At 45.0% G+C, this 18,532-nt stretch overlaps 1 protein-coding gene across 1 annotated transcript in view; it reads right to left on the reverse strand.

The window, feature by feature from the left end:
- TRAPPC9 (trafficking protein particle complex subunit 9) overlaps positions 1–18,532 on the reverse strand; it is a 576,113-nt gene that overhangs the window by 270,875 nt on the left and 286,706 nt on the right. The window contains exon 21 of the mRNA XM_077271277.1: positions 15,480–15,570. Within this exon, the coding sequence (XP_077127392.1) occupies positions 15,480–15,570 (91 nt within the window). The remainder of the gene's footprint in view (positions 1–15,479; positions 15,571–18,532) is intronic.

Below are 18,532 nucleotides of genomic sequence, written 5' to 3' on the forward strand. Positions count from 1 at the left end.
TACTAAACTGTGAGATCACCGTGTGTAAGGTCCCAGGAGGGTTATAGAGAATGAACTACTAAACTGTGAGATCGCCGTGTGTAAGGTCCCAGGAGGGTTATAGAGAATGAACTACTAAACTGTGAGATCGCCGTGTGTAAGGTCCCGGGAGGGTTATAGAGAATGAACTACTAAACTGAGATCGCTGTGTGTAAGGTCCCAGGAGGGTTATAGAGAATGAACTACTAAACTGTGAGATCACCGTGTGTAAGGTCCCAGGAGGGTTATAGAGAATGGACTACTAAACTGTGAGATCGCTGTGTGTAAGGTCCCAGGAGGGTAATAGAGAATGAACTACTAAACTGTGAGATCACTGTGTGCAAGGTCCCAGGAGGGTTATAGAGAATGATCTACTAAACTGTGAGATCCCCGTGTGTAAGGTCCCAGGAGGGTAATAGAGAATGAACTACTAAACTGTGAGATCCTTGTGTGCAAGGTCCCAGGAGGGTTATAGAGAATGAACTACTAAACTGTGAGATCGCTGTGTGTAAGGTCCCAGGAGGGTTATAGAGAATGAACTACTAAACTGTGAGATCGCTGTGTGTAAGGTCCCAGGAGGGTAATAGAGAATGATCTACTAAACTGTGAGATCACCGTGTGTAAGGTCCCGGGAGGGTTATAGAGAATGAACTACTAAACTGTGAGATCGCCGTGTGTAAGGTCCCAGGAGGGTTATAGAGAATGATCTACTAAACTGTGAGATCGCTGTGTGTAAGGTCCCAGGAGGGTTATAGAGAAGCTTCTCCGATTCCAAATGCTTCCATAGTAATGACCCCACGAGCAGCTCCGCTCAGATGTTGATGTTCGGCTACGTTTCTTCTATATATGCTGATTTTCACTTGCTATAGTCGCTAGAAGTCTGGTTTTAAGGGGATCTCTCCCGGTCTGCCATTTCTTGTACCCCCCAATACAATAAGGCGCGAAGATGAGCAGATCAGCTTTAGATTTCCGCCCAGCGTGCTTCCCCTGGAGGAGACAAGACCTTGTATCACATGCAGAAGGTCGGGTCATGAAGCCGATGAAATCAGGAGGATTTAAAGGGACGGCGGCCTTGTGTGTTTAAGCAGCGGAGCCGAGCAAACGAGTTATGTGTCCGGGGAATTCACACATTGGATAAATCCACGCTTCATCGGGTGCGAGATCTGATGGCATTACAGAAGAGCCGGTTACTCGCTCATTATAGCGCTCGCCACACTCCAAACCATACGGTGTAATGGGATTCCGAGCAGATACAGTCGCTCAGCCACAAAACGCTTTTGACACCAGGTTTTCTTCCAGCGGAGAACATTCTGATCTTTAAGACAAAGAACTACAAGCTCTACAAACCTCAAAGATCTTTCATTTCCTTAAAAAAAATGGCAAAAAGTTACAATAAAGTTGAAAAACTTAGGAACATAAAGAAAAGCCTAAGTCAGAGACGGGAAGAGGAAATGAAAATCCGCTCCAGCTCAGCGATCACAAAAACGTTGTCAGACCCCAACTTTTGGTCCAACCCAATGATTGTAGCAGGACCAACCGACCATCTACGGGAACGAGGATCCTCCGTCTCCACCCTGGTAGATGATTTTTGGAAAGAGAAGGATCGGATATGATAAATGACAACATCTGATCCTCTTATAAGTCAGTGCCAGGGACGTCTGGCAGCAGCTCACCTGGGCGACATGAGCGTGCATGTGTACAGAGGGGTCAGGGGAAACGCTAGCCGAATACGCATCTGATCGATTCCTATCTCACCGCCTTAATCTGGCTGGGCGGCTTTAAAAAAAAAGTAAATCGAAACAATGTTCAAAAGCGCCAGGACTCGCTAATGAAGAATTCAAAGCGTTTCGCCAATTTGAACCTTCAGCAGGAGTTCAATATATCAAAAGTATCACCAAGTTCATCAAAAAAGATATTTTCCCTATCAGTATATTTTTGGGGTGCAGGAAACTGGCGGGATACCTCATGAGGAGGCGGGAGAACATATAACTCTTATGGCAAGTCCATGCTTCATTGTAAAATGGGAAGGGGGGGGGGGGGGAAGAGCCATCATAAAAATGGCAACTACCAAAACACACTGATATCCTTCTTAACCTTAGATCTTAGACGTGTGACAGAAGAATGTAAAAATATAAAAATAAAGGCGTGACATCGCGGTGCTCTGTTTGGAGAGGTTTATCTTGTAGGTGTCTATATGCAGCTGTTACAATGACGTTTGCAGCTTTTTCCCAGCGTTTAATCTGGACACAACCATATATACCGCTACTTATCTGCTTCAGGAACTTAAAAGGAATCTGCCTGCAAGTTTTTGCTATGTAATCTGACAGCAGCATTATGTAAGGAAAGAGTAGCCGATTCCAGGGATTGGTCACTTATTGGGCTGCTTACTGCAGTTTTCATAATATCACTGTTTTCTCTGCTGCAGATCTCGCAGGGCTCTGAATGCTGAGCTCAGTATAACCCCACCCACACCCCTGATTAGCAGCTTTCTGTTTATACTGTGCATAGGCAGAAAGCAGCCAATCAGTGGGTGGGGTTATGCAGAGCTCATAAACATGGCAGGAGGTTTACTAATCCTCTAATATAATCTCCTGCTGATAAAACCGTGATTTCATCAAAACAACAGCAAGTAAATATATGATTGACATCTTTCAGCTTGGCGCTCTGTTGGCAATCTCCTCTTTGGACTTTCCTTACAGTGATCTCCTGCTAAAATCCCTAGCGATCAACTAATCGGGGAGGAAACCTGTTCCACTTTCCCTACAGTGCCTCCGCAGGTGAAATGAAGTATTACACAGATGCAGGACAGGTTCTCAAGAAGGGGAGACCATGTCGGCTCTGCACCCCGGCCAACAAAACAGAAGACCCTTCTATGAATTCAGAATTTACTATTGAGGTGTAAAAAATGGGTTTTGGAAACTGGACAAACCCTCTAAGCGCTGTAGGTTGTTGTGGAAAAATTAACTGAGCTTTATTCCCCCTCCCCAGGTCCAGCGCTGAGTCTCCGCCGATGTTCCTGGTGTTTCTTATTGTCTGCAGTGCTGATGTCACATCGACAGCGCTGCAGCCGAACACTGCCTGAACTGAAGTCATAAGCTGCTAAGCTCATTGATTGGCTGCAGGGCTGTCAGCGGAACATCAGCGCTGCAGACAGTGGCAGAAACGGTCGGCGACTCAATGATGGACCTGGGGAGGGAGAGCAAAGCATTTTTTTTTTAAAACAAACTGCAGTCGGCAGACACCGAGTGTCTAAAACTGGAATCCGCTTTAATACGGCGAGAATCGTGATGTTGGCAGAACGCTGTAGGTTTGTTACTAACCGAAATTTGTACAAAAGTTGGATAAAGGCCGGCAAAAAACAAAAACTAATACTGACTTCATAGGTGACCTCTCCAAAATCCCATTGTTTGCCATTTGGTCCTTTAGGTTTCATCACATCTATGGCCTCGTCACTGTACTCCAGGACGTCTGACCGTGTCCAGGCCTCGAAGGTCTCCATGCACGTCCTAATGCCTGGATGCGACTGCAAGTCCTTGCCTATAGTTTCGGTGATTTGGTACACGAAGGTAGAAGGAAGAGAACCAGATGGCGGGCAGAGTGGTCAACAAGTTGGCATTAGTTTTTTTTATATTCGTACATAAGTCGGGTGTTATCAGATACATGTTGTGTCCCTGAAGAGCCCATATCCAGGACATGAACCCCTGCTACAATTCGGGTCCCTAGAAGCCGCGTAGACAGAAAGCTCCCCCTAGTGGCGGCAAAAGGAAGCCAAAACTGTAACAAGTACGAGTGAATAGGGTGAAAGAAGAACTCTGACCAAAGCCGAAAATGTTCCTAATTTCCATCAGAGATACATTTCTTAGTAAACTGGTCACAGTTCAGGCATCTCAAGACCAAACTCTTCTGCGGTTTCTGCGCGATTTTCCCCGTCAGACGTCCAGAGAATGTCGCCATAAAGTGAGAGCCAAGTCAGGTGTCAGCAGCCCTCCATCTCCAGAAGATTACATAAATGATCCGCCTGACATCACCGGCACCAACATCAATTGGGGGCAGAAAATCTCTATTTAAGGAGCCATCGTAACGGAAAGTGCAAGAGAGAAAAAAAGCGACCTGTGTGCTGGAGAATGAGCCGGACTACAGGCTGCGGTGGGTGTGCCAGACGAGGCGGCTGTCCATGTGTAACATGCGCAATTATTACATCCGCGGGTACAATAGGACATGAGCGCTGAGGCCCCGGGACCAGAGACCACGCGGACAAGGGACTAACATCTCCGCCTTACCGGCCCTGCCCAGCTCCATAAAGAATTCACACTAATTGGACGCCCTAATCCGGGAACCGATCATAAATCTCATCGCTACTAATAAAAGGTGAAGAATTAGTGCGGAAACAGGACTGCAGACAGAGAGATGCATGTATCCGCAGGAAAGACACACGGCACCGTCTATATACACCGTACACATGAAATACACACACATAACAGGTTACATATACACACGTACTAAAAAATACACACTGTACATACAGGTATACACTATACATACACACAACCATGTATATACAGTACATACAATCATTTATATATGATACATACTGTACATACAGGTATACACTATACATACACACAACCATGTATATACAGTACATACAATCATTTATATATGATACATACACAATCATTTATAGACAATACATACACAATCATTTATATACTATACATACACACATTCATACACAATACATACTGTACATAAACAATCACATACACAATACATACACACAACCATGTATATACAATACATACACACATTCATACACAATACATACTGTACATAAACAATCACATACACAATACATACACAATCATTTATACACGGTACATACACACAATCATGTATACACAATACATACACAATCATTTATATATGATACATACACAATCATGTATATACAATACATACACACATTCATACACAATACATACTATACATAAACAATCACATACACAATACATACAAACAAACATTTATATACGATACATACACAATCTCTTATTCCCAATCATTTATACACAATACACACATATGGTGCACACAGTATATACAATCATTTATATACGATACATACTCTACACACAATCCCTTATACACAATACATACACAAAATCATTTGCATACGATACATACTGTACATACACAATACATACACACAACCATGTCTATACAATACATACACAATCCCTTATACACAATACATACAATACATACACACAACCATGTCTATACAATACACACATACTGTACATACACAGGTATATCATTTATATACAATATAGGAACATACTGTACCAGTCACAAACCTATCATGTATATATATAATATACACATACACATGCCTTATTTACACATACTTCATATACAGTACAAACATACATGCTACACACCTATATATCATATCCAATACATTCACATACTGTGCATATACACAGATATAACAACAATACATACACATACTGCACATGCACAAATACATCATATACACACAATATATACAGACTTTATATATACACATATATCATCATGTACAATACACATACTGCACACACTAAGGTCCTGTTGGACACAACCCGGTTGGAAGATAAATTTGAAGCAATGCTTTAGTAGATATAGGAAAATGCTCCAGCACACAAATTACTCACAGGGGTTAGGTCGGGCTCACATTTGCGCTCAGGGGCTTTGCGGAGGGCTGCGTACGTCCTCTGTTAAGCCCCGCCTACTTTCGCAAACTTCTGCATGCGTCCTGCGTACTCATCTTTAACATTGGGTACGCAGGACATGCGGATGTATGTGGATGTATGCGGATGCATTGTTTAGATGCGCGCACTGTCCGCACAAAACGCAACTTGTTGAGTTTCCGTGCGGTCGACGGGCGCGTCAAAACAGCGCATCCACATGTCCTGCGTACCCAATGTTAAAGATAGGACACATGCAGAAGTATGCGGAAGTAGGCTGGGATTAACGGAGGACGTACGCAGCCCTCCGCAAAGCCCCCGAACGCAAATGTGAACTTAGCCTTAATCGGCCATGACAGATTGATTGTGAGCGGATGAAGAGTTGGCAGAGATGGATGCTCACTACATCTCATCCCCTAGTTGTGCTTCACTTGGTAAAATTAAGACCTGTTGTCTCACAGGGGACCTGTGTGTACGGAGGTGTGCAGATCTCCTGGATTGAGTGCCTTTGCTAAAAGGACTAAGAAGCTGGACTCTAAGCCAGGAGAGCTAATCAGCACTATTATATGGACTTGTATTTACGTTTTCTGGCGACATGGTTTATGAGGATTGCCATAAACCAGCCGCACTTTAAATTGAAAGAGTTCCTGTGTCTACCTCTTTGGGAACCCAATTGAGTCAACCTACCACATTTGGTGCAGAATGCGGGCAAGGTTACCAGGAAACACGTGTAACTGCTACAGAAGTACTGCATGTTTGGGTAAAGGCGGCTATAGGCCGGGGAGCAATGTCAGACCGCATGAAGGACTGATTAAACACCTGGTGCAAGCCCAACAGCTACATCTGGCACAACAGGAGACAAGTAACCTGCTTATGCAACAGCACCAGCAACAGCAACAGCACCAGCAACAGCAGCAGATTGATTTGCTTATAGAGGCAGTTCGTGGCACTGCAGTCCCTCTAACGTCAAGGTCAGATGATGATTTTTCTATCTGGAAAGTGGTGAGGAGAGCCTTGCAGAAAATTTTAACTATGTTTGATGTTCATTACAAAATCTTCAGGTTTACTCAAATTAGCTGATACAAAAATGAGTACACCCCACATCAAAAACTACTACAACTAGTATTTTCTATGACCTCCATGATATTTAAGGGCAGCGTGAATAACCTTCACGAATGTGGTTCCTCTGCAGTGTACGCCGGATTGTGTCATGGGAAATACTCATGCCGTTTTGGCTTTTTATTTCTTTAGCTAATTGCAGTGAACTTGCACGTGGATTTTCTTCAACCCTACTCATCAGAAGCAGCTCCAGTTTAGGTGGTAACTTCCATGGTCGCCTAGACGTCTCTGAGACGCTCCAGTTCCAGCTTTGTTAAGTTTTTTTGTATCACATTTGCTCTAACCGATATGGAAAGCTTTGCTGATCTTTTTGCAGCCTTCATCTTTCTTCTGTAAAAAATGTATTTCATTTCTCAGGTCTTGTGACATTTCTCTTCCATGTGGTGCCATTACTGACAGCATGAGAAGGGGTTTTCTTTGTTACATAACTTTTATAGTCCCCCCGTCTGCTGGACACCTGCGTAATAAATTATTAGACTTACTGGTAGTTAAATTCTAGTTAGTTAGAATTTTGTAGTCTAAACTTTAGTTTTGCTCTTAAGACTTTCATTGGGGTGCACTCATTTTTGTAACATGGTCTTAAATTAATTTGTTAGGAAAATTACTTTTTTTGGAAGCGCAAAATAATTCTTGACTGTTATCAATGGACCACCTTTATGGGAGAATTTTATCATTCCGTAGAAAATGCTGTTTCTGAAAGGAAACTAGAGGTTTTGTTGACAAATATATTAGGGCAAGCAAAGCGGGAAAAATACGGAAGAACACATTTGCAGAGATATATAAATGTACAGTTGTGTAAAGAAAAATATTTAGAATTGAGAGTCCTCAGTGGTTGATACCTTTTAATGTCTAACTGAAAAGATGGTAACAAATTGCAAGCTTTCGAGATTACTCAGGTCTCTTCATCAGGCATAGTCTAATACAAATTCTGAAAAAACACATTTATGCACAACACAGCACAGAAAAATGCCATATATTAGACAGGTGACGAGAAGCAGGACCACCATTATGTGAGTGATAAACAGTTATGTCCATAAATATTGGAACAGTTCATAGATAAGGAGTGTGAATGTTTTATTGTCCTCTGATTGGGCTCTGGTTCTATGTTATGGTGACCCCACATGGTCTGAGAAGGAAATTCCTTAGTGGATGTAAAAAGACATAAATCCATGCGACACATTCATTCCTGCACTGAGAGTGTCAAAGGTCATCAGACTCTTCTGTCTCTCTGAGATTTGAAATTGCCTTTTAATACAAGTAGTTTCATGTCCATAATGCTATGATCAGGGAGACAAAAATGTATTGCCACAGGTAGATTCATTTTTTTTTCCTCTTATTGTGTGGCGGTGAGAGTTCATCCTTGTTCTCAGTGTGTAAAAAGCGTTTGCTCCCTTCCTGATTTACTATTTAGTGTGTTTGTCGCACTTAAATGTTTCCGATCACCAAACAAATGTAAATATTAGACAAGGATTATATGACAAGTTTATAAATTAAAGGTTTTTATTGTTAAAGGTAAAAGAAATCCAGACCTACAGGGTCCTGTGGGAAAAAGTGATTGCCCCCTAAACCTAATAACTTTTTGGGGCACCCGTAGCAACAACCACTGATAAGACACCATTAATCTGAAAGATCCTCTTCTTACTGTGCAGAGTAAGTGAATTTGGAAGGAAATCTCTGCACATATAGAAATCAGTGGTGTCCGAGGCCAGGCACAACCAAAGTGATCTGACGTAGCAGATAATTCAAAGGGATTGTCCCGGTGCTATTTACTTGCCCATGGGGAGGGGAGTGCTTATGACTAGTGATGAGCGCATGCTCGGGTGCTAACCGATGGTCTTCAGAGTGCTCGAATACTATGTTCAAGTCCCCGCGGCTGCATGTCTTACGCCTGATCAACAGCCACAACACATTCATGCAGCTATTCTTGAGTGGAGGACTGCACCATGTAGCAAGATTGGATGTTCTGGAGCTGGTACGCCTTTCACGAACCCTTGCACATTAAGGACACACTTTTCCTTTGGCTACAGAGGAGGCGCGCTCGGCGGTTTCCACATCAAGCGTTTCTTTACTGTATGGTTAATTATTCATAATAGCTTCATAATGGAGTTCAGGATTACAAACCGCTGCTAATGCTTTGCAAGGATATAATCATCAAGGCAACAATTAGGATGTCATTAGTGGAGGATTCTAGGACACGTGGCGGATCAGGCCAGATCAGCTAAAAACAGGGGTAGTCTCATTCCTCCACGCTGAGAATAGAATGAACTTTGCTCCAAGAACTTATGACGGGAGGTAAAGGGGCAGAAATGGCATCGGTTAGAATATCAAGCTCACCTATTTGATTAAGGGAAGACATGCAAGAAACAACGAAAGGCCGACAATGCATCTTTACAGTACAGATATGCACAGCCATCTTAAAGGGAACCAGTCATTACAATTTTACCACTAAAACTATCGGCATGGTTGCATAGGTTCTAGTACTACGATAAAAATGATACCTGCCTTGTAGTAATCCGATGTACTATTGCTGAGAAATGAGGCTTTGAAGCTATATGCAAATTAGCCAGGAAGTGCATTAGGGGCGTGCAGATACAATCTGCATACGTCCTCTAAGCTTGATATCTCGGCACTGGCACATCGGATTACTACAAGACAGGTGTCATTTTAATTGTTATACTATAACCTATACAACCGTACTGCTAGTTTCTGCAGGAAGATCCTCCTTACACGGTCCCTTTAAGACTATAGGTTGCCATAGAAGCGATGTCTACAAGTTTGGCCCTGACAAAAACGGCAAAGAAAAGTAGAAATTGTGGTCTGTTCATCTGCCATTCCACAATAAGTCTTTCCGTTCCCTACTAATCCTTGTCCTCCAGTCGGACGAAGCAGGAGGTGACGTGGAGCCCATTATACAGGTATAAGAGGCATTGTGTGACATGCCATGTACAAAACCACACGCCCTTTCCATAAAAGTCACATGAATGATAGGTGGTAACAAGGATTCTGTGTCCACAGATTCCTCAGTTCGGCACAAATTGCTCGGAGCTGGCATGTCCGCCTCTAATTACCTACTTCAGCTATTTGTGGTGTGAGTATCACCAACATATGCCGCTGCTTCTACCTGTTTTGACGTGTATAACAGTAAGGCTACTTTCACACTAGCGTTAACTGCATTCCGTCACAATGCGTCATTTTGCCGAAAAAAACGCATCCTGCAAAAGTGTTTGCAGGATGCGTTTTTTCACCATTGATTAACATGAAGCGACGCATTGTGACGGATTGCCACACGTCGCACCCGTCGTGCGACGGTTGCACCGTGTTGTGGCGGACCGTCGGGAGCAAAAAACGCTACATGTAACGTTTTTTGCTCACGATGGTCCGCTTTTTCCGACCGCGCATGCGCGGCCGGAACTCCGCCCCCACCTCCCCGCACCTCACAATGGGGCAGCGGATGCGCTGGAAAAATGCATCCGCTGCCCCCGTTGTGCGGCGGAGACAACTCTAGCGTCGGGGACCTCGGCCCGATGCACTGCGACGGGCCGAGCCCGACGCTAGTGTGAAAGAAGCCTAACGAAAAAGCCCCTTACAAAGTAAAACTTTAATAACGCCATCAGTTAGTTCAATTAATACCTGAACTGATACATTTTATTAAATGTATCCACCCGGAATCCAGCCTATTAACCACTTCCCGATTTTTCTATATTTCGCTTTCTTTTTTTGCTACCCTCCTTCCAAGAATCTTAAGGGGTTTAAGGGGAGGAACTGGTTTTGAATGATATAAATCACAAAGGGATACAAGGGATAACGTTTCTCCATGCGGACACTCACATGTCAAGACTGACAAAAGAAGGTGAGGAGACTTTAAAGCCTTGCAATCCTCCTCTGGGAAAATTGCGTAACTCACAAAAAAACCCATGTGGATTGAAATGGTAAAAAAAAAAAAGAGAATTCCACCAGTATTTTTTGGGTTTCATTCTTAAACAGCTCATTCTATGGTAAACATGACCCCACAACATAAGTCCCCGGGGTTGTATGTTTTCGGCAATGCCAAAACCTGGACAGATTTTTTTATTTTTCTAGCTTTGCGGTTAAACATTTCTTGAACATTGCAAAAGGAATTTGAGCTTGTGTCACCATCATCCGAGACCTGTAAATCTTATTTTTCCTTAGATAGAGATTATAATTCAGAGATTTTCTCTAGCATTTAAAAAGTTGAAAAGCAGCGATCTGAGCTCTCTCCAGTCGCTGCTGCTGACAGCTGTGTAACACAGCCGCCGCCTGCAGTCTATGTAGCAAATGGACCCCCTGAGCCCACTTCATACACCCCTATATGCCCCCATAGAATGTACCACTATCGAGAACTGATTACAGGGGTAAATCTAATACAGATTAGTGTGGAATATGCAAAGGGGATGGGATCCAATCCCAAAATCAAGTATTTGTAAACAATCCTCAAGTTTATAAAGAACGGGAATTCTGTTTATAGCAAATTCCAGTCAACTCTATTGTGGCAGAAGGTAATGCAGACGGTCATGGGGTCAACCATGTATGGTGAACTTTATAACTGGTCCACCAGTCAATGGAGCATTGTGGATGATCTAATGAAAACCACTTTAGGAGTTAGTGGACTGCTGGACCTTTTAGATCCACAGTGGAAACATACAAGGATGGCGTAAGGATGTGATCACCTGTTCATAATGAAAGTAATGGCTGATGAATATGAACCTCTCCTGTCCCCACCACCCATAGTCCTGGTATGGACACAGACCAAGCAGCAAACATCAAAGCCATACATTATGACTTAAGGTACCTTCACACGAAGCGACGCTGCAGCGATAGCGACAACGATGTCGATCGCTGCAGCGTCGCTGTTTGGTCGCTGGAGAGCTGTCACACAGACCGCTCTCCAGCGATCAACTATGCCGAGGTCCCCTGGTAACCAGGGTAAACATCGGGTAACTAAGCGCAGGGCCGCGCTTAGTAACCCGATGTTTACCCTGGTTACCAGCGTAAAATCTAAAAAAAACAAACAGCACATACTTACATTCACGTCCCCCTGCGTCCACTTCCTGACTGACTGAGCGCCGTACAGTGAGAGCAGAGCGGTGACGTCACCGCTGTGCTGCTTTCACTTTCACTTTGCGGCGCTGAGTCAGAGGAGGAAGCAGACTGCAGGGGACGCAATGTGAGTATGTGCTGTTTGTTTTTTTTACATTTTACGCTAGTAACCAGGGTAAACATCGGGTAACTAAGCGCGGCCCTGCGCTTAGTAACCCGATGTTTACCCTGGTTACCAGTGTAAAATATCGCTGGTATCGTTGCTTTTGCTTTCAAACACAACGATACATGGCGATCGGACGACCAAATAAAGTTCTGGACTTTATTCAGCGACCAGCGACATCACAGCAGGATCCTGATCGCTGCTGCGTGTCAAACGAAACGATATCGCTAGCGAGGACGCTGCAACGTCACGGATTGCTAGCGATATCGTTATAATGTCGTTTCGTGTGAAGGTACCTTAACAGTGCATGTGGGTGACCCGGACTCTATTCTTCCCTGACTATGGAAGCAGTGGCAGATCCTGCGCTCCAGATCTTCTAACAGTGCATGTGGGTGAGCCGGGCTCTATTCTTCCCTGACTATGGAAGTAGTGGCAGATCCTGCGCTCCAGATCTTCTAACAGTGCATGTGGGTTAGCCGGACTCTATTCTTTCCTGACTATGGAAGCAGTGGCAGATCCTGCGCTCCGGATCTTCTAACAGTGCATGTGGGTTAGCCGGACTCTATTCTTTCCTGACTATGGAAGCAGTGGCAGATCCTCCGCTCCGGATCTTCTAACAGTGCATGTGGGTGACCCGGACTCTATTCTTCCCTGACTATGGAAGCAGTGGCAGATCCGGCGCTCCGGATCTTCTAACAGTGCATGTGGGTTAGCCGGACTCTATTCTTACCTGACTATGGAAGCAGTGGCAGATCCTCCCCTCCGGATCTTCTAACAGTGCATGTGGGTTAGCCGGACTCTATTCTTACCTGACTATGGAAGCAGTGGCAGATCCTCCGCTCCGGATCTTCTAACAGTGCATGTGGGTGACCCGGACTCTATTCTTTCCTGACTATGGAAGCAGTGGCAGATCCTGCGCTCCGGATCTTCTAACAGTGCATGTGGGTGACCCGGACTCTATTCTTCCCTGACTATGGAAGCAGTGGCAGATCCTGCGCTCCAGATCTTCTAACAGTGCATGTGGGTGAGCCGGGCTCTATTCTTCCCTGACTATGGAAGTAGTGGCAGATCCTGCGCTCCAGATCTTCTAACAGTGCATGTGGGTGAGCCAGACTCTATTCTTTCCTGACTATGGAAGCAGTGGCAGATCCGGCGCTCCGGATCTTCTAACAGTGCATGTGGGTTAGCCGGACTCTATTCTTACCTGACTATGGAAGCAGTGGCAGATCCTCCCCTCCGGATCTTCTAACAGTGCATGTGGGTTAGCCGGACTCTATTCTTTCCTGACTATGGAAGCAGTGGCAGATCCTGCGCTCCGGATCTTCTAACAGTGCATGTGGGTTAGCCGGACTCTATTCTTTCCTGACTATGGAAGCAGTGGCAGATCCTCCGCTCCGGATCTTCTAACAGTGCATGTGGGTGACCCGGACTCTATTCTTCCCTGACTATGGAAGCAGTGGCAGATCCGGCGCTCCGGATCTTCTAACAGTGCATGTGGGTTAGCCGGACTCTATTCTTACCTGACTATGGAAGCAGTGGCAGATCCTCCCCTCCGGATCTTCTAACAGTGCATGTGGGTTAGCCGGACTCTATTCTTACCTGACTATGGAAGCAGTGGCAGATCCTCCGCTCCGGATCTTCTAACAGTGCATGTGGGTGACCCGGACTCTATTCTTTCCTGACTATGGAAGCAGTGGCAGATCCTGCGCTCCGGATCTTCTAACAGTGCATGTGGGTGACCCGGGCTCTATTCTTCCCTGACTATGGAAGCAGTGGCAGATCCTCCGCTCCGGATCTTCTAACAGTGCATGTGGGTGATCCGGGCTCTATTCTTCCCTGACTATGGAAGCAGTGGCAGATCCTGCGCTCCAGATCTTCTAATAGTGCATGTGGGTGAGCCAAACTCTATTCTTTCCTGACTATGGAAGCAGTGGCAGATCCGGCGCTCCGGATCTTCTAACAGTGCATGTGGGTTAGCCGGACTCTATTCTTACCTGACTATGGAAGCAGTGGCAGATCCTCCGCTCCGGATCTTCTAACAGTGCATGTGGGTTAGCCGGACTCTATTCTTACCTGACTATGGAAGCAGTGGCAGATCCTCCGCTCCGGATCTTCTAACAGTGCATGTGGGTGACCCGGGCTCTATTCTTCCCTGACTATGGAAGCAGTGGCAGATCCTCCGCTCCGGATCTTCTAACAGTGCATGTGGGTGACCCGGGCTCTATTCTTCCCTGACTATGGAAGCAGTGGCAGATCCTCTGTTCTTGATCTTCTAACCGTGCATGTGGGTGAGCTGGACTCTATTCTTCCCTGACTATGGAAGCAGTGGCAGATCCTCCGCTCCGGATCTTCTAACAGTGCATATGGGTGACCCGGGCTCTATTCTTCCCTGACTATGGAAGCAGTGGCAGATCCTCTGTTCTTGATCTTCTAACCGTGCATGTGGGTGAGCTGGACTCTATTCTTCCCTGACTATGGAAGCAGTGGCAGATCCTCTGTTCTTGATCTTCTAACCGTGCATGTGGGTGACCCGGGCTCTATTCTTCCCTGACTATGGAAGCAGTGGCATATCCTCTGTTCCGGATCTTGTAACAGTGCATGTGGGTGACCCGGGCTCTATTCTTCCCTGACTATGGAAGCAGTGGCAAGTCCTCTGTTCTTGATCTTCTAACAGTGCATGTGGGTGAGCAGGACTCTTATTCTTCCCTGACTATGGAAGCAGTCTTCACGCATGATGTCGCACTGTCAACCCCGGAGGAGGAGTCGTACAGGGCTCATGCCCAGCCATCACAATCTGCTGATGAGGTCGCTGGGCCACTGTCCGGTACATTATTCTGCTCAATTCTATCAACAGTGATTCAAATCGCAATTTCAAGTCAATGATCTGAGAGTCCCAAAGACTAGTCAAATTATCTACTTGGTCTCGCCTTCCACCCAGGGAGATAAAGATTTGCATAACATATTAATATTGTATCATATTGGCCGAACTTGATCTCTCACAACAGGCAATATGCCGAGGGCACAACAACACTTCAGTGACTCATACAAAACTACAGGTGATCTAGAATATTGCATGTCATTAACAGAAAGTACATTTACATTACAAAACAGCAGAAAGCCTGCCACATTAATCCAGTTAAAATTGAAACTAAGAAAACAACACAGAAAAACAGATTTACGAACTAAACTCCTTCAGCACACATGGGTGAAGGTTGTTTGTTTTCCATTAAGGAATGTGTGTCGATTGAAAAGATCCTAGAAACAAAGCTCATTCAAAACACAAAACTTAAACTATACATTAGGCTCACCGCAGTATATAATCCAAGCTCAGATTATTTCATCTCCTTTATAACATTCATGAATGTAAATAGAGCCATGCAAATGTCACTCACCCCACTGTAGAGGAGCCAGCTGCAAGTGTTCCAGGACGAGCTGATTCAACACCCCCTCCACACTCGCCTCTCCTTCTCGCTTCAAGGACGGGTGAAAAGAAGTTAAGGTTTAATAGAAATAATATGAAAATCTAAAAAGAAAAACATTTATTCCAAAAGACTAAACATATCTGACTCCATAGAAGTAAAATGCATCAAGAATGAGTGATATCATAGTATTTATGACAAAAAGAAAATGCATTAAAAAAAGCATGATCGGTTCTGGTCTGAACTCTGACAAACCATCTCCATTGAAGAAAGATCAAAACTACTTTTGAGAAGCGCAGCTCTGAAGTAAACTGCTCAAAAAAATAAAGGGAACACGAAAATACCACATCCTAGATATCTCTGAATGAAATATTCCAGCTGCAAATTGTTATAAATTGCATAGTGGAATGTGTTCAAAACAATAAAACATAAGTGTCAATGTAAAGAATATCCCATGAAGGTCTGGATTTGGAATGATGCTCAAAATCAAAGTGCAAAATCAAATTACAGGCTGATCCAACTTCAGTGGAAATGGTTCATGACAAGGAAAAGATGCTCAGTATTGTGTGTGGCCTCCACATACCTGTATGACCTCCATACAATGCCTGGGCATGGTCCTGATGAGGCGGCGGATGGTCTCCTGAGGGATCTCCTCCCAGACCTGGACTAAAGCATCCGCCACCTCCTGGACAGTCTGTGGTGCAACGTGACGTTGGTGGATGGAGCAAGACATGATGTCCCAGATGTGCTCAATCAGATTCAGGTCTGGGGAACGGGCGGGCCAGTCCATAGCTTCAATGCCTTTATCTTGCAGGAACTGCTGACACACTCCAGCCACATGAGGTCTGGCATTGTCCTGCATTAGGAGGAACCCAGGGCCAACTGCACCAGCATATGGTCTCACAAGGGGTCTGAGAATCTCATCTCGGTACCTAATGGCAGTCAAGCTACCTCTGGTGAGCACATGGAGGGCTGTGCGGCCCTCCAAAGAAATACCACCCCACACCATTACTGACCCACTGCCAAACCGGTCATGCTGAAGGATGTTGCAGGCAGATCGCTCTCCACGGAGTCTCCAGACTCTGTCATGCCTATCACATGAGCTCAGTGTGAACCTGATTTCATCTGTGAAGAGCACAGGGCGCCAGTGGCCAATTTGCCAATCCTGGTGTTCTGTGACAAATGACAAGCGCCCTGCACAGTGTTAGGCTGTGAGCACAACCCCCATCTGTGGACGTCAGGCACTCAGACCATCCTCATGGAGTCGGTTTCTATCCGTTTGTGCAGACACATGCACATTTGTGGCCTGCTGGAGGTCATTTTGCAGGGCTCTGCCAGTGCTCCTCCTGTTCCTCCTTGCACAAAGGCAGAGATAGCGTCCAGCTGCTGGGTTGTTGCCCACCTATGGCCCCCTCCACGTTTCCTGGTGTACTGGCCTGTCTCCTGGTAGCGCCTCCAGCCTCTGGACACTACGCTGACACAGCAAACCACCTTGCCAAAGCTCGCATTGATGTGCCATCCTGGATGAGCTGCACTACCTGAGCCACTTGTGTGGGCCGTAGAGTCCGTCTCATGCTACCACGAGTGTGAAAGCACAACCAACATTCAAAAGTGACCAAAACATCAGCCAGAAAGCATTGGTACTGAGATGTGGTCTGTGGTCCCACCTGCAGAACCACTCCTTTATTGAGGGTGTCTTGATAATTGCCAATAATTTCCATCTGTTGTCTATTCCATTTGCACAACAGCATGTGAAATTGATTGTCAATCAGTGTTGCTTCCTAAGTGGACAGTTTGATTTCACGGAAGTTTGATTTACTTAGAGTTAGATTCGGTTGTTTAAGTGATCCCTTTATTTTTTTGAGCAATGTATAATACAGGATGTAACTCAGGATCAGTAAAGTAATGAACAGTGGGTACGGAAAGTATTCAGACCCCTTTAAATTTTTCACTCTGTTTTATTGCAGCCATTTGGTAAATTCAAAAAAGTTCATTTTTTCTCATTAATGATCACTCTGCACCCCATCTTGATTAAAAAAAAAAACAGAAATGTAGAAATTTTTGCTAATTTATTTAAAAAAGAAAAACTGAAATATCACATGGTCATAAGTCTTCAGACCCTTTGCTTAGTGTTGAGTAGAAGCACCCTTTGAGCTAGTACAGCCAGGAGTCTTCTTGGGAATGATGCCACAAGATATTCACACCTGGATTTGGGGATCCTCGGCCATTCTTCCTTGCAGATCCTCTCCAGTACCGTCTGGTTGGATGGTGAACGTTGGTGGACGGCCATTTTCAGGTCTCTCCAGAGATGATCATTTGGGTTTAGGTCAGGGCTTTGGCTGGGCCAGTCAGGAATGGTCATTGTCGTGTTTGAAGGTGAACCTTCGGCCAAGTCTGAGGTCCAGAGCACTCTGGAAGACTTTTTTCATCCAGGATATCTCTGTACTTGTTCGCATTCATGTTTCCTTCAATGGCAACCAGTCGTCCTGTCCCTGCAGCTGAAAAACAACACATAGCGTGATGCTGCCTCCACCATGTTTCACTGTTGGGATTGTATTGGGCAGGTGATGAGCAGTGCCTGGTTTATCCACACATACCGCTTAGAATTATCACCAAAAAGGTCTATCTTCGTCTCATCAGACCAGAGAATCTTATTTCTCATAGTCTGGGAGTCCTTCATGTGTTTTGTAGCAAACTCTATGTGGGCTTTCATATGTCTTGCACTGAGGAGAGGCTTCTGTCAGCCACTCTGCCATAAAGGCCCGACTGGTGGAGGGCTGCAGTGATAGTTGACTTTGTGGAACTTTCTCCTATCTCCCTACTGCATCTCTGGAGCTCAGCCACAGTGATCTTGGGGTTCTTCTTTACCTCTCTCACCAAGGCTCTTCTCCCACGATTGCTCAGTTTGGCTGGACGGCCGGGTCTAGGAAGACTCCAGGTGGTCACAATCTTCGTCCATTTAAGGATTATAGAGGCCACTGTGCTCTTAGGAACCTTGAGTACTGCAGAAATTCTGTTGTAACCTT

This window comes from Ranitomeya variabilis, chromosome 6 (genome assembly GCF_051348905.1).
Source record: "Ranitomeya variabilis isolate aRanVar5 chromosome 6, aRanVar5.hap1, whole genome shotgun sequence".
Lineage (NCBI taxonomy): Eukaryota > Metazoa > Chordata > Amphibia > Anura > Dendrobatidae > Ranitomeya > Ranitomeya variabilis.